Source organism: Apodemus sylvaticus, chromosome 21 (assembly GCF_947179515.1).
Source record: "Apodemus sylvaticus chromosome 21, mApoSyl1.1, whole genome shotgun sequence".
NCBI classification, from domain to species: Eukaryota; Metazoa; Chordata; class Mammalia; order Rodentia; family Muridae; genus Apodemus; species Apodemus sylvaticus.
The window spans coordinates 37,470,747-37,484,830 of NC_067492.1; the positions used below are offsets into that span (position 1 = coordinate 37,470,747).

The 14,084-nt window shown below is 41.0% G+C and overlaps 1 protein-coding gene across 1 annotated transcript in view; it reads right to left on the reverse strand.

Moving 5' to 3' along the window:
- Nucleotides 1-2,732: 2,732 nt before the first annotated feature.
- The window catches only part of Lpcat2 (lysophosphatidylcholine acyltransferase 2), a 61,789-nt gene continuing 50,437 nt past the window's right edge, over nucleotides 2,733-14,084 (reverse strand). The window contains exons 12-14 of the mRNA XM_052166897.1: nucleotides 12,828-12,926; nucleotides 8,096-8,231; nucleotides 2,733-4,551 (exon numbers count right to left, since the gene is read on the reverse strand). Coding sequence (XP_052022857.1) covers nucleotides 4,367-4,551; nucleotides 8,096-8,231; nucleotides 12,828-12,926 — 420 coding nt within the window. The 3' untranslated portion in view covers nucleotides 2,733-4,366. The remainder of the gene's footprint in view (nucleotides 4,552-8,095; nucleotides 8,232-12,827; nucleotides 12,927-14,084) is intronic.

Below are 14,084 nucleotides of genomic sequence, written 5' to 3' on the forward strand. Positions count from 1 at the left end.
AAAATAAAAATATTAAAAAAAAGATTTAAAAAAAAGTGGGGTATGGAGCTAAACAAAGAATTTTCACATGAAGAACTTTGGAGAGCTGAGAAACACCTTAAGAAATGTTTAACATCATTAATCATTAGGGAAATGCAAATCAAAACAACCCTGAGATTTCACCTCACACCAGTCAGAATGGCTAAAGTCAAAAACTCAGGAGACAGCAGGTGTTGGCGGGGATGTGGAGAAAGAGGAACACTCCTCCACTGCTGGTGGGATTGCAAGATGGTGCAACCACTTTGGAAATCAGTCTGGCGGTTCCTCAGAAAACTGGGCATGACACTTCCTGAGGACCCTGCTATACCACTCCTGGGCATATATCCAGAGGATTCTTCAGCATGCAATAAGGACACATGCTCCACTATGTTCATAGCAGCCCTATTTGTAGTAGCCAGAAGCTGGAAAGAACCCAGGTGTCCTTCAACGGAGGAATGGATACAAAAAAATGTGGTATATTTACACAATGGAGTACTATTCAGCCATTAGAAACAATGAATTCATGATATTCTTAGACAAATGGATGGAGCTGGAGAACATCACACTAAGTGAGGTAACCCAGTCTCAAAAGATCAATCATGGTATACACTCACTGATAAGTGGATATTAGCTTAGAAACTTTGAATACCCAAGACATAATCCACATATTAAATGATGTCCAAAAAGAATGGAGGAGTGGCCCCTGGTTCAGGAAAGATTCAATGCAACAGTATAGGGGAATACCAGAACAGGGAAGTGGGAAGGGGTAGATGGAGGAACAGGGGGAGGGAAGAGGGCTTATGGGACTTGCGGGGAGTGGGGACCCAGAAAAGGGGAAATCATTTGAAATGTAAATAAAAATATTAATAAAGGAAAACAATTAAAAAAAAAGAACTAAGTCACGGTACAATGTCTAGAGCCTCTATGTAGAAAAATACATGGTAGCTGTTCAATCTGGCAGGCAGGGCAGGGCTCAACCTTATGGCTAAAAGTATGGCTGCTGGAACCGGGCAGATTTTGGCTTAATTGTACACCTTGCCACTTAATGACTAAGTTCTCGTTTCTGTTCACTGGAACTAATGACAGAACACACATGCTCCATTGAGCGTTCAAATGAGCCACTTAGGGATTACACACAATATCAGTCACCATCTGTACTTTTATTTAGGTAGAGAATGAAATTAAAAGAAATGAAATCTATTTATGTCTAAAAGACATGAACCTGCTGACCACATCATATAATTGAAACCATCATAATCTATATAAGCTAGAATGATACCTAACCAGCTGACCACCTCACATAATTGAAATTATCCTAATCTATCAGCTAGAATATCTTCTTCTAGAAGGAAATATTTAAAATAAATGGGAATAATTACAAAATCTTTGGAAGTTTTGTTTTGTTTTGTTTCTGTTTTTGTTTTTTGAGATAGGGTTTTTCTGTAGTCTTGGCTGTCCTGGAACTCACTCTGTAGACCAGGCTGGCCTCAAACTCAGAAATCCTCCTGCCTCCGCCTCCCAAGTGCTGGGATTAAAGGTGTGTGCCACCACCACCCGGCTTAGCTGGAGGTTTTTAATAACCCCAAAGAGAAAGTTGAACTCATGCATCCAACACTAGATGAACAAATACGCACAGTGTTCTGTTTCCAAAAGAATGATGTTTAAATATTAAAAGGTTTATTCTTTTTTTCATATATAATTTTTTTTATTTATTGATATATTTATTTACATTTCAAATGATTTCCCCTTTTCTGGACCCCCACTCCCCGAAAGTCCCATCAGTCCCCTTCCCTCCCCCTGTTTTCCCACCCAACCCTTCCCACTTCCCTGTTCTGATTTTGTTCTATACTGCTTCACTGAGTCTTTCCAGAACAAGGGGCCACTCCTCCTTTCTTCTTGTACCTCATTTGATGTGTGGATTATGTTTTGGGTATTCCAGTTTCTAGGTTAATATCCACTTATTAGTGAGTGCATACCATGATTCATCTTTTGAGTCTGGGTTACCTCACTTAGTATGATGTTCTCCAGCTCCATCCATTTGCCTAAGAATTTCATGAATTCATTGTTTCTAATGGCTGAATAGTACTCCATTGTGTATATATACCACATTTTTTGCATCCACTCTTCTGTTGAGGGATACCTGGGTTCTTTCCAACTTCTGGCTATTATAAATAGGGCTGCTATGAACATAGTAGAACATGTATCCTTATTACATGCTGGAGAATCTTTTGGGTATATGCCCAGGAGTGGTATAGCAGGATCTTCTGGAAGTGAGGTGCCCAGTTTTCGGAGGAACCGCCAGACTGATTTCCAGGCTGCTCCTGCACAGGCTCCAGGTTTGGTCTCAGCCCCCACACAATGATTAGCAACCATTTTTAACTCCAGGGAATTCTCTTTGGGCCTTCATGGGCATCACACATATGTGACAAAGACTTAGACATGGACAAAACACCCACATGACATAACATAAAAATAATAACTCTGAAAACCAATAGCTACCATTACTTTGTGTAATGAGTGTTTCATTAGAGCATACTAAGATAAATGAAAAGTGGTGAATATAGTCATGATTATGTAACATATACTCAAACCATGGTATTTATATATATATATATATATATATATATATATATATATATATATATATATACATACATACACACATATATATGTGTATGTATATGTATTGCTGACAGAAAACCAGAACTTTATAATTGTCAAATATTACATTGCAAATTTATTCATAAAATAGAAATACCATACTAATAGAAGTGGAAGTGTAAAACCAGGGAAATTATGGGATCAATTTTGAGAGACTCATAGAGAGCCTTTAATTCCTGAAGCTACTCGCTGAGGATTAGCAGATTCCCATGTGGGCTCTGGGCTCTCTGTGATCACCTGAGTGCATGTATCACTGTGTATAGCAGACACCAGTGTAAACATTACTTAGCATAACTAATTAAGCAATTGCTTCAGTTCTTCTAACACCTTTTAAAATGCTCTAAGACATATGAGAGGCAAATAATTACATATACTTAAGGATGGAATTGTGGTGTTCAATTATCCAAGTATGTATTTAGAGCACACCTGCTTCATGTGCGAAAGTAGTTTAAAACCACAGCTTTTGATTAAATACAGTCTCCAATACTTTCAGGGGACTCCTGAGCCTCAAAACCAACCTTAAAATCTCTAGCTTATCGCTGACTGTAACTGATTCCAAAACCCAGCCAGAGCAAAGAATTTGGTACCAAAGGAACCAATTATTTTTGGGCATTCTTTTAATAAATTGGTTCTTTATTTAAGACCTCAAATGTAAGTAATAGCAAGAGGATGAAGACATGGGTCCCAGCAAAGGCGTCATTTGAAGACATTTTTGCTGAGCTTAGGTGGTATTCCTGCCTGGGGGGGAGATAGAGCCCCACGGTAACAAATGAAGCTTTTTGATTCCTTGGCTCTTGGCGACATGCTGGAAGCTTCTCTTTTCCATGTGGATATTTCTGACAAACTCTAAAGTTTGAGGGGAAAGATAAACAGAACAAAGCTCCCTCTTGGACCGTACGGTAAAATACACCAATTTGGCCATTATGTAAAAAGAACAAATCTGATTAGTTTATTGGGAAAGTGCTATCTTCGGAACCAGCCAGCTTAAATTCAATTCAGCTCTGTAGCAAACAATTCATTTTCCCATTAGGCAATCACTGTGCTCCTCGATAAGGCGATTCCCAGCTTGTGGCCCACCGCAATTATCTTTAAAACACGGTCCCTTCTATACTATGGAGAGTGTAAAAGGATCTGCTGTCTTCGCTGGGCGTTTTAAAGAAACCTGTCCCGGAGAAGCAAGTCCAGGGGAGTGCATGCACTTAGAAAGTATCAGCCAGGAAGCTGAACTTTAAATGGAAGTGTAAGCCAGAAAAGATGGATACAAAATTCTGCAGTGTTTTTCAGATTCCCATGCTTGCTTCCAGAAAGGGAAGGAATCAGAGAAAACATACATTATCACATGTGAAAGGACAGAAAATTGTTTGTACTTGCTAAACACACGGTGTTGATTCATGCTGACCAGCGCAGAGTAAGACCAATGGATTTATTATGAAAATTAAACTGAAAAATTCATTAAAAATATACAGTACTTATCATCAGTCAACAAAATCAGTAGGGCACAATCTAAGACAAAAGGAACTTATTCGATACAGGCAGGTTAATAAAAAACATTTTAGGAACAAAATACGTCATTTTAGTAAAAAAAAAAAAAAGCTTTCAATTTGTGAACAACATTAGTTGATAAGCACACCCACAACGTGGTCAATGAACACTTCCAGTGTCGCCTTTCCTCGCAGGGAGCACTGGCTCAGTCAACCTTTTTGTCTGAGGTGCCCTCCTCATGGTTCTCAGGACTGACTTTATTACTAGCAACAGGGGGAGCAGTCTGGACTTCTTCTGGCAATGAAAATACATGGCATGTCTGGAGGTCTAAGTATGATGTAAATATCTTGGCATATTCTGGGTGCTTTAGGGCAAAACTTTTGAATTCCTCTAGAAGAGAAAACAATCAACAAATTAGGGTAGGTTTTTTTTTTGGCATGATCAAACATAACAAAGTATCTTAATCATATAATCATTACAGAATTTTGTTACTCAACTCAAAAAACTGCTAATGAGAATACTGTTTAGCAACTCTGGGACAGTTTTTCCCAATATTTAGTCAAGTTGAAGACACATATTTTTAGTGACTCACTAATTCTATCCTGAGGTACAAACCTGTGGAAATTGTAATCTGTACCTGGGAGACATGTATGAAAAACATTTATAGCAGTCTCATTTGAAATAGGGAAAAAAAAAAAAAACCTACAACGGCTCAGATCACCAGGAGCCATGGATACAATTGTAGCAATATTCACAGAGCACAAGGAAGCAATGCCAGTGAGTGGAGAATGCAGGTGGATTTGGGACCACCTAGCTGAATGGAAAATGCCAGATACAAAAGAACACAGATTACAGGAGCTCATTTACATAAAGTTCAAAAACTTAGAATTAACCATGTCTCCATACACTTTCGAAATGATGACATAGAGCAAAGAGGAGATTCCTTTCTGAGTAGGGGAGAGGCTGTGGCTAGGAAGGGCCATGAGGGGGTCCCAGGGGCTCTGGGAAACTCCAGGCATCTCTTGAATGGTAGCTACGCAGGCCTTCCCTTCGTAACATACGCTGTGCCCTACATTTTCCTTCCTACTCCATTTTCTGTTTTTTTGTTTGTTTGTTTGGTTTTGTTTGTTTGTGTGTGTGTGTGTGTATAAATCTGTTATCCAGGACTGTCTATGCTAGATCTTAAAGCTATTCTAACCCTTAGCTCTTATGTAGAAAGATGCAGTCTTGACAAACGGAGCCCGATTTATAATCAATAATGTCTAGGAAAGCACATTTAATAATCATATTTCAAGAGCCCTGAGTCCTGGCTCTTTTATATATGTCAGTGTTGTAGTTCTGGGAGCTGAGATAAAGATATGGATTTATCAATGAGGATTTCAAGACCCCAATAAGCTTGAGTTTCCAAAATACAATACTGTCCCTAGTTTTCCAGTTTCTTTCACATCTGTAGCCTGTTTCAGTGATGAGAAGAACCTCAAGGACTTCTAAGACAGAGCTGGGAGCTCAAGAGGTGACTTAACTAAACTAAGGCGTTAATTTTATGACTTGGGCTTTGCTCAAAGGCTTGAGGGATATCAGTGGCACTAACATGCATTTTATTTCTGTGTGTCAGGCATGGCATGCCTTGGGAGATATAACAGGTAGATCTTGGTGGGTTCCAAGCCAGCTAGAGCTACTCGGAAAGACCCTATCTTAAAACAAACAAATAGTATCTTAAACAGTGCTGGAGAGTGCTATAGGTAGAATTGGGCCATTGATTTGACTAATGGAAAACCAACAATACTAACAATTTAATCATTCATGTTCTTACCTCATCTCAACACTTTTATTTTAAAAAAATACCTAATACCTCAAATTTATTTTATTTTTATTTTTGTAATTAAGACTTATACAGGATTAGGGGAGGGGAGAGATTCTAAGTATTCTGAAAGAGAAAAGGTGGAACTGATAAAACAGAGCTCTGGCCACTGGTTCTGGCTACCAGATCAGCAGATTTTGCCTATGTCCCAGTGGGTGGTCCAACATCCATGCACATGTGAGCACCGCTGAACTGGACTCAGTGGGTTAGCTACAAAAAGAGGAATTAACATCAGGAGGAAGATGTACTGAGAGGGCCTGGAAGGAGTTGGAGAGGGACCATGAGAGGTGGACATGATCAAAAGCCGTATACAGGGCTGGAGAGATGGCTCAGCGGTTAAGAGCGCTTGCTCTTGCAGAGGACCTGGGTTGGATTCCCAGCACCCACTTAGCAGCTCACAATCGTCCATAACTCCAGTACCAGGAGATCCACTACCCTCTTTTGACTTCTGTGGGCACATGGTACACAAACATCCACACAGATAAACAACTCACACACGTAAAACATATAAATCTAAATGGACACACAAAATAATTCTCTAATCGATGATTCAAGATGACAAAGCATGACCACCTACAAACAATTTTAATTTCTGAAATCATTGTCTTCCAATGAAACACGTCATCAAAATCTGGTAGTTTGGGGGCTGCAGAGGTTCCCAACATCCATATGTTGGCTCAGAACAATCTATAACACCAGTTCCAGGGCACCTGACACCCTCTTCTGGCCTCCGTTGGCATATGGGATGCACATAAACTTATACATAAACTCATGTATCTTATAAACAAATATAAAGATAAGTTCTAAAAACCATTGGTATTTAGAGTAATAGTGTTATAGGAGCAAATGGTCAAGGAAAATTTAGTTCACATGAGTTTTTGAAGACTTCTTAAAAAAAAAACAAAAAAGCAAAACAAAATAAAACCGGAACTCAATAGATTCATGGCATTCTATGTAATTACAAGAGAATATGGACAGCCAGAATACCAGTAACTAAACACAGAGTAAGAGAAATATTTGTCTTGCTTTTCCCATCCTATGCACATCCACAGGCTGGAACTCTGTGCATACCAACAGGGCAATGTAATTAGGTAGTTAGAGAGTACCATTCCAGCCAGAGGGGAAAACCTGTGGAAGATAAGACAGCCTGCCATCCAGGACCACATCAAAGGAAGCAGGAAACAGTCATTTAGGCCTCTGTACAGAGATGTATTTTAAAGACTACTCTGGGAAATATAAAGAAAATGATTCACCACCATTGTTTTGATATATGGTCTCGAGCCATCAGGATGAAGGAGGAGCTAATGGATGGGTCTGTATCTATACCATAGGATGAAGGAGAAGTTAATGTATGGGTCTGTATCTATACCACAGGATGAAGGAGAAGTTAATGTATGGGTCTGTATCTGTACCACAGGATGGAGGAGGAGCTAATGCATGGGTCTGTATCTATATCATAGGATGAAGGAGGAGCTAATAGATGGATCAGTAGCTATACCACAGGATGAGGAGGAGCTAATAGATGGGTCTGTATCTGTTCCCCAGGCCATCTTTTGTGATGGTCACTTCCTTGTGAGGATGAAAAAGACAAAGGTTGTTTACATAGACTACTATATTAAATATCAGCCAACTGGCTACTACTACTGTCAGTGCCTCGGTCATACCCCTCTACTTCAGTTGACTGGGTCATTCAGGGCAGCCTAGTCACACTCAAGATAGATATGAAAAGCACTGAGGTGCAGTGAATGGTACAGGCTCTACAGCCAGACTTTTAGAATTTGAATCCTGGTTCTGATGATCTTCAGGTGGACAACCTTAAGAAAATTACTTAAATCCCTTCTTCTTGACCAAACACTGATGTGAAAACACAGGATACTGACTGCAGAAGTTTATATCCACAAAACATAAAAGAATATCTAGCTCATAAGTCTTCAATAATTAGCTATTAGTATCACCACCATGACAATATTATCATCAGGGCCATCACTGCTATTACCAAAAGTCAGCCTAGATGGGAAACACACTCATAGCCTAGATGCTCTCGTTGTAAAGGGGGTTGGGTTGACTACTCACCATAGGAAACAGAGTCTCCTTGGGCAATTTCTCTGAAGAGACCAGAAACATTAAGGTCCGGCACTCCGAGAGAAGCCTGAAGAATGGTGCAAAACTCCTCCTCCGTGATGTAGCCATCCTCATCAACATCAAAGAGCTGCAAGGAAAAGAGCACACGGGGTAGAGCCCTAAAGCTGTGGTGTTGAACTGGATGGGAAAGTAAAGTCTTTAATAGAGGAAACAGTTATTGTATGATATATAACTGTATGTATGTATTCACACATAATGTATATATATTATACATATATATGTAATATATGTTTGTGTGGAGAGAGAGAGACAAAGAGAGAGAGAGAGAGAGAGAGAGAGAGAGAGAGAGAGAGAGAGAAAGAGAGAGAAAGAATGCTATTTGCTATTCTTATTAAGACTTAAAAACTTACAGCAGTTTGGCCGTGGAAAGAGACAGAACTAGAATAGGGGCCATGCCAATAGTACATACTAATAGTATATACATACAGTAGCCTGGAGGGACACGATGAATCTTACTCAAGTCTACAAAGGCTTTTCAGAGAAGCTGTCATTATACTTGGCTCTCGTAGTGTAAAGAGATACTCCCACAAGATGAAAGGAATAGCAGGTGAGCCCTGGGAATTAAGTTCAGAGTCTGGTGGAGAAGTTAGAACCAGATCATGGTGGGTACATATGGCCCCATCTAATACTGGAAAGGGGAGGGGTGTGATCACACGTATTATGAAGCAGAGTGAGTAGGACAGGGTGGGGCCAGGAGACTGCTAATACCACAAGCAAGAAAACCAATCCTGTACGGTGAACAAGTTGGACAGGAATGGTAGACGTTATAAGCAGGATTTGCAGAAACGGTTTGTAGCAATGGAAGTGAGCCAAAGAGCTGGCATTTTCCCACTTGGGTAACTGAGGGAAACAGGCATAAGAAAAACTAAATTTGCATTAGAAGTGCCAAGAGTAAGAAAAGATGAATTAGCTACAAGCTCAAAAGACTGACGAGGCTCCAGGTAGAAAATCAGGAAAGAACCGAAAGCGTGTGAGCGCCCAGCCTACCTGATGGGAAGACACAGAGTAAAGGCACAGCCATGGACAGCCACCACTGAGATGTGTGGGCAGAAGAGGAGATGAGACTTAGGAGCAGATAGATGAATGTGTCTTCAAAAGCTAACAGAGGGTTTTGATGACAGAAAACAAGACTTGACAGTGGTGACAGAAACCAGACTACAAAGTCATGGGAAAACCAAGACGAACAGAAGAGTTGCTAGATTTGGTAATTAGGAATGAGAAGCTTCCAAGAAGCAAAGGGGAGGTGGTAATGAGCATCAGAGGACAGGCAAGGGACAACGATACAAGTGGAGTGGGTATCAGGATGGAAGGCTGGAGGCAGTGAACCAAGGCAGGCATGAAAGGTGGTTACTATATTTATAGGTAGAAAAAAATCACTAGACTGGAAAGGTAAGAAGTCAGGCAGTGTTAAAGGAGTAAAGAAATGACGGATAATGAATAATCAAAATTTTCTCTGGGCTATTAAGAACTTTCAATTAGAACTCATTCTTTAAAGGCACTGATCAATGGCATTCAGTTCCCTTTTCATGTATTAATCCTTAATGCTCCCAATATTGTGTGCGGGTGGGTGCCACAGTCTGCCTGCTCCTGGACATGTGGAAGCTGAGGCCCAATGAATGGAGGAATGAAGGGAGGTGGTTCTCCCCCAGGCCACACAGCTTGCAAGTGCAGGGCTAGCATTCAAACACTAGTGGTCAGCACTGAAAGTCCCAGAGGTTGAAATCCCTACTTTAGGCCGAACATTAGATCAGAGACATAGAAAAAAAAATGACATTGGGGAGACCTGATAATTATGAAAGGAAGTGTAAATGAATACTGAAAGTTGGTGAGCAGAAAAAAAATATCCATAGTTCAGAATTGGGATTTGTTACCCCAAGGATGGGAAAACAGGCTTCTGGCCCATTTCCTGTGTTAAGGTTTTAATTGGTGTGTGTGTGTGTGTGTGTGTGTGTGTGAGTGAGAACTGGGGTGTGAGTGTGTGTGTGTGTGTGTGTGTATGTGTGTGTGTGTGTGTATGAACTGGGGTGTGAGTGTGTGTGTGTGAAATGGGATGTGTGTGTGAGTGTGTATGTGTGTGTGTGTGAAATGGGGTGTGAATGTGTGTGTGTGAAATGGGATGTGTGTGTGTGTGTGTGTGTGTGTGTGTGTGTGTGTGTGAAATGGGGTGTGAATATGTGTGTGTGTATGAACTGGGGTGTGAGTGTGTGTGTGTGTGTGCGCGCGCGCCTGTGTGTGTAGCCCATTTCCTGTGTCAAGCTTTTAACTGGGAGGGGAGTGTGAAGGTGTAGACCACAGGCTCTTTATCTATCTTGGACTTCAAACAGTAATGGCCAGGACTCAGTAGTGCTGGCTTTACACTGGCTTTACCTGCCTTCCAGCCTTTAATGACTCTCGCCAGCCACTTCACAGTCTAAAGACTTGACACAGTTGCTAATCTCACTTCCCCGTTTTATCTCTTTACAAGGTCCATCCTGGGCTTTCCTTCTTCGATATTGATTCTTGGCTACAGCTACCCTCGTCCTTTCCCCTCCTTGATTTCCCTCCCTTTCTAAGAACTGCCAATCATCTCTGCTGGCTAATTCATAAATCTCTGATAGAAAGCTTGAGACCAAGTTTGTTTCGGCAAATTATATTTCCCATCTTATAAAACACTGTAATTAAACAATCCTGTATCTTTTATTAAGCCTGAGGCCCAAAACCTTTCAGACCACCTTGGATGTAAATTATGAACCATGCCCACTCAATTTAACTGTAGGACTTAAGGAAGGCTATAGGATGCTCCTATAGTCAGGCCCTCTGGGTTGGACTGGATGAGTCCATTCTCCTTGGCTTCTGCCCTGGCCTCACAACTACTAATAATTTTGTCAATCAGCCAGAGCTGATCCCACTGCTTGCAACTAAAATCCTCTACTATTTTACCTGTATAGTTTGATGTAAAGAGGAAATAAAAGGAAGTTAGCTGTAATGTGTGCACCACAGAAAAGGATGTGGCAGGGTTCTATATACTATCAAAGCATATTACCAAGTGAAAAGGAATAAAAGTTAAAATATTCACAAAACATAAAACATATTAAAAGGCAGCTTAAGATAACCAGTATGAGCTGGGCATAATGGTCTGTACCTGTAATACTAACACCCAAGGGCCTGAGACAGAAGCACTACAAATTTAAGCTAGCCTGGGCTACAGAGAGAGATCTCGTCTCAGTTAAAAATGTAGATAAATAAATAAATATACAGGTAGATAAATAAAAATCATTGGGCAGCATGACTCTTGTTATAGCAAAAAAAAAAAAAAAGAGCTAATTTTAGATGTAAGTTTTTCTTTCTTCCTTCCTCCATCTTCAAACCAAGGTCTAGGCTGGTCAAGATTTTCATGACTTCTTTAAAAACAGTAATTACAGTGATTAAGATCCAACTTTTCTATTGGGTCTTCCATTGGCAAACCAAGGGTGACTATTTGCTCTTCTAAACATGTAATTACACATATGATTCCAAAACAGAAACAGAGATGTCTGGATTGGAATAAGTTAGCTCTCTCTGTCCTTTTAGGGGTTTTTTTTGATGAGTAAGTCTAAAAGCTGAAGGTTTGAAACTTTGGAAACGTGTCTGGCCCCTGCATCGTGGCCATCTGATGAGCTCCAGTCATCAAGATTCTACATGTCCTGTTGTCTCAGTTTAAAACAATCTTTAATAGAAAGTGTTGGTGGCGCACATGGAGTCCCAAAGGGCCATCTCTGGGGCCTTAAAACATGAAAAAAGGAGTCTTGATCACAGAGTTTTTCTAGAGAATAGAAATGGCGAAAGGCTTGTTGGAACCGCAGTGTGATCTCTGTCTTAGAGAAAGCCAGGGAGAGAGAAGAGGAGGAGATGGGAGAGAAGGTCACTGGCTTTCATGCTACACGGAAGCCGAGGCTTTTGCTGTACGAGCAATGAACCCAGCTTAGCAAGACCAGTTGAGAGATGACCTCACAGACTTAGAACTCAAAGGAAAGGCCACAATAAAATGCTAGCAGGTGAAGCATCTCCACTCTCAAAGAGACATGCACTTGGCATATAGTGTGTGTGAGGGGCGTGTACAGTCTGCATCTTCATGATATACATTTTCCTCAAGCTTTGCTGGGGATGAGAGAGATTTTTTTTTCCTCCTAATTTAGATTCCTGTGCTACACTGAAAATACATTGGAATACTATGATAAGATTGGCAGGATAGAAACTTGGGACACGTCTGATGATGTTGGCCTGACAGCACCACACAAAACAAAGTCCAGCACCAAAATGCCACTTAAACTATCTGCCAGATGCAAAAGTAAGGACAGATCAGAACTTTCTAGATGGATTAGGATAAGGGGCAAGGAGTGGCATTCATTTATAAATCTTACTCCAGGGCTTCAGAAAAGAGCTGTAAAGACGTAGCATTAATTTGTTAAATCACCTGTCCTTCAGTCTGGACGCTCGCACCTCAGCTGCTTCCATTTTTGTTTAAATGGACGCTTGTGCTTTCTTTATTCTCAGTAGCAATGGACTTAATCGCATTACCTTCCAAACATGTCACAGAAGATCTATAAACTCAGGGGACAGATTCACTGATTTTCCAAATAATGGAGTTAGAGTCATCACACATTTGTAAGGCCAACTGAGATGCGGTCAGTGGGCTTGGCAGTACCTTAAATGCCACCTGGATGATCTCTTCTGTGTTGGCAGGGTTGCACAAGACAGCCAGGCCGATCACATACTCTCGGAAATCAATACTGCCGTCATTATTCTGTGAAAAGATAGCAATTGGTTAGGAAGGCCACTTATTGAGTTAGTGTTAATCACACCAAAGAGATGAAGGGAACGCATGCTGTGTAGCACTGTGGTATCATGCACTGGACCACTGTGAAGAGAAGTTTCCTGAGAAGGACAGCAAGGGACAGGCTACCCACTCCCACTCAGGAAGCAGAACATGTTACATCCAATAATTATAAATACTTACCACTGAGGCCATGTCAAGAGACCCACTGACACTCAGTGCGGGATTCCTAAGTTCAGAATGGCTTTGATGAGAGCCCTTCGGGGAGGTGGGGACTAGGACTTTAATAAAGCATTGGGTCCATGGTGGAAATGGTCCTGCCAAGATAGCCAGCATCGGAGGATTCCCAAAAGGTCCTGGAAGGTCAATAAACAACAAACCCACAGAAAATGAAAGGGAAAGGAAGAGGGAGAAACTGAGGCATTGATCAACCTGTATCATTTAGCTCTTTCTGGCTTAATGTGGAATGAACCAGGAGCAGCTGTGGCATACTGAACAACCCTTGGGAATCTCTAGTCCCAGAAGTCCATACTTTGAAGCCAACGGAAACCAAATGTAACTAGCATGCTACAATTCAGGAGGGGCATCATGATGACAACAGAAAACAAAGGGTAGACGGTCCTACTCTGAGCTGATACACACATTAACTACTAAGAGAATGGGAGTTTAAGGTAAAGAGGAAGGGAAAAGCCAGGCTTGGTGGTGCCCACTTTAATCCCAGCACTCAGGAGGCAGAGGCAAATGGAGATCTGTGAGTTTGAGGCCAGCCTGGTCTACAGAGTGAGTTCTGGGCCAGCTGGGGCTACAAAGTGAAATCTTGTCTCGAATAAAGAAGGAGAGGGGAAGGATATAAGAGTAACTTCTTTTCTCTCTATTCTCATGAGAGTTGGGCATGTCCTATTCTGTCAAATCTTTCTCTGATTCCTCAGGAGAAGGAAGGAGAGAAGAGGAGGAGAAGGTATGTAAATATTATGAGGAGGATCCCAGGGTGGGAACCATTTTGGCAATACAACCTCAAGTGATGAATCTCCTGATAAACTATACACCAGGGACAACAAGGCCAGAGTGATCCTTAATCTCATGGATTAACAAAGGACACTTGGCATGGACATGCATGCAGTCTCCAAC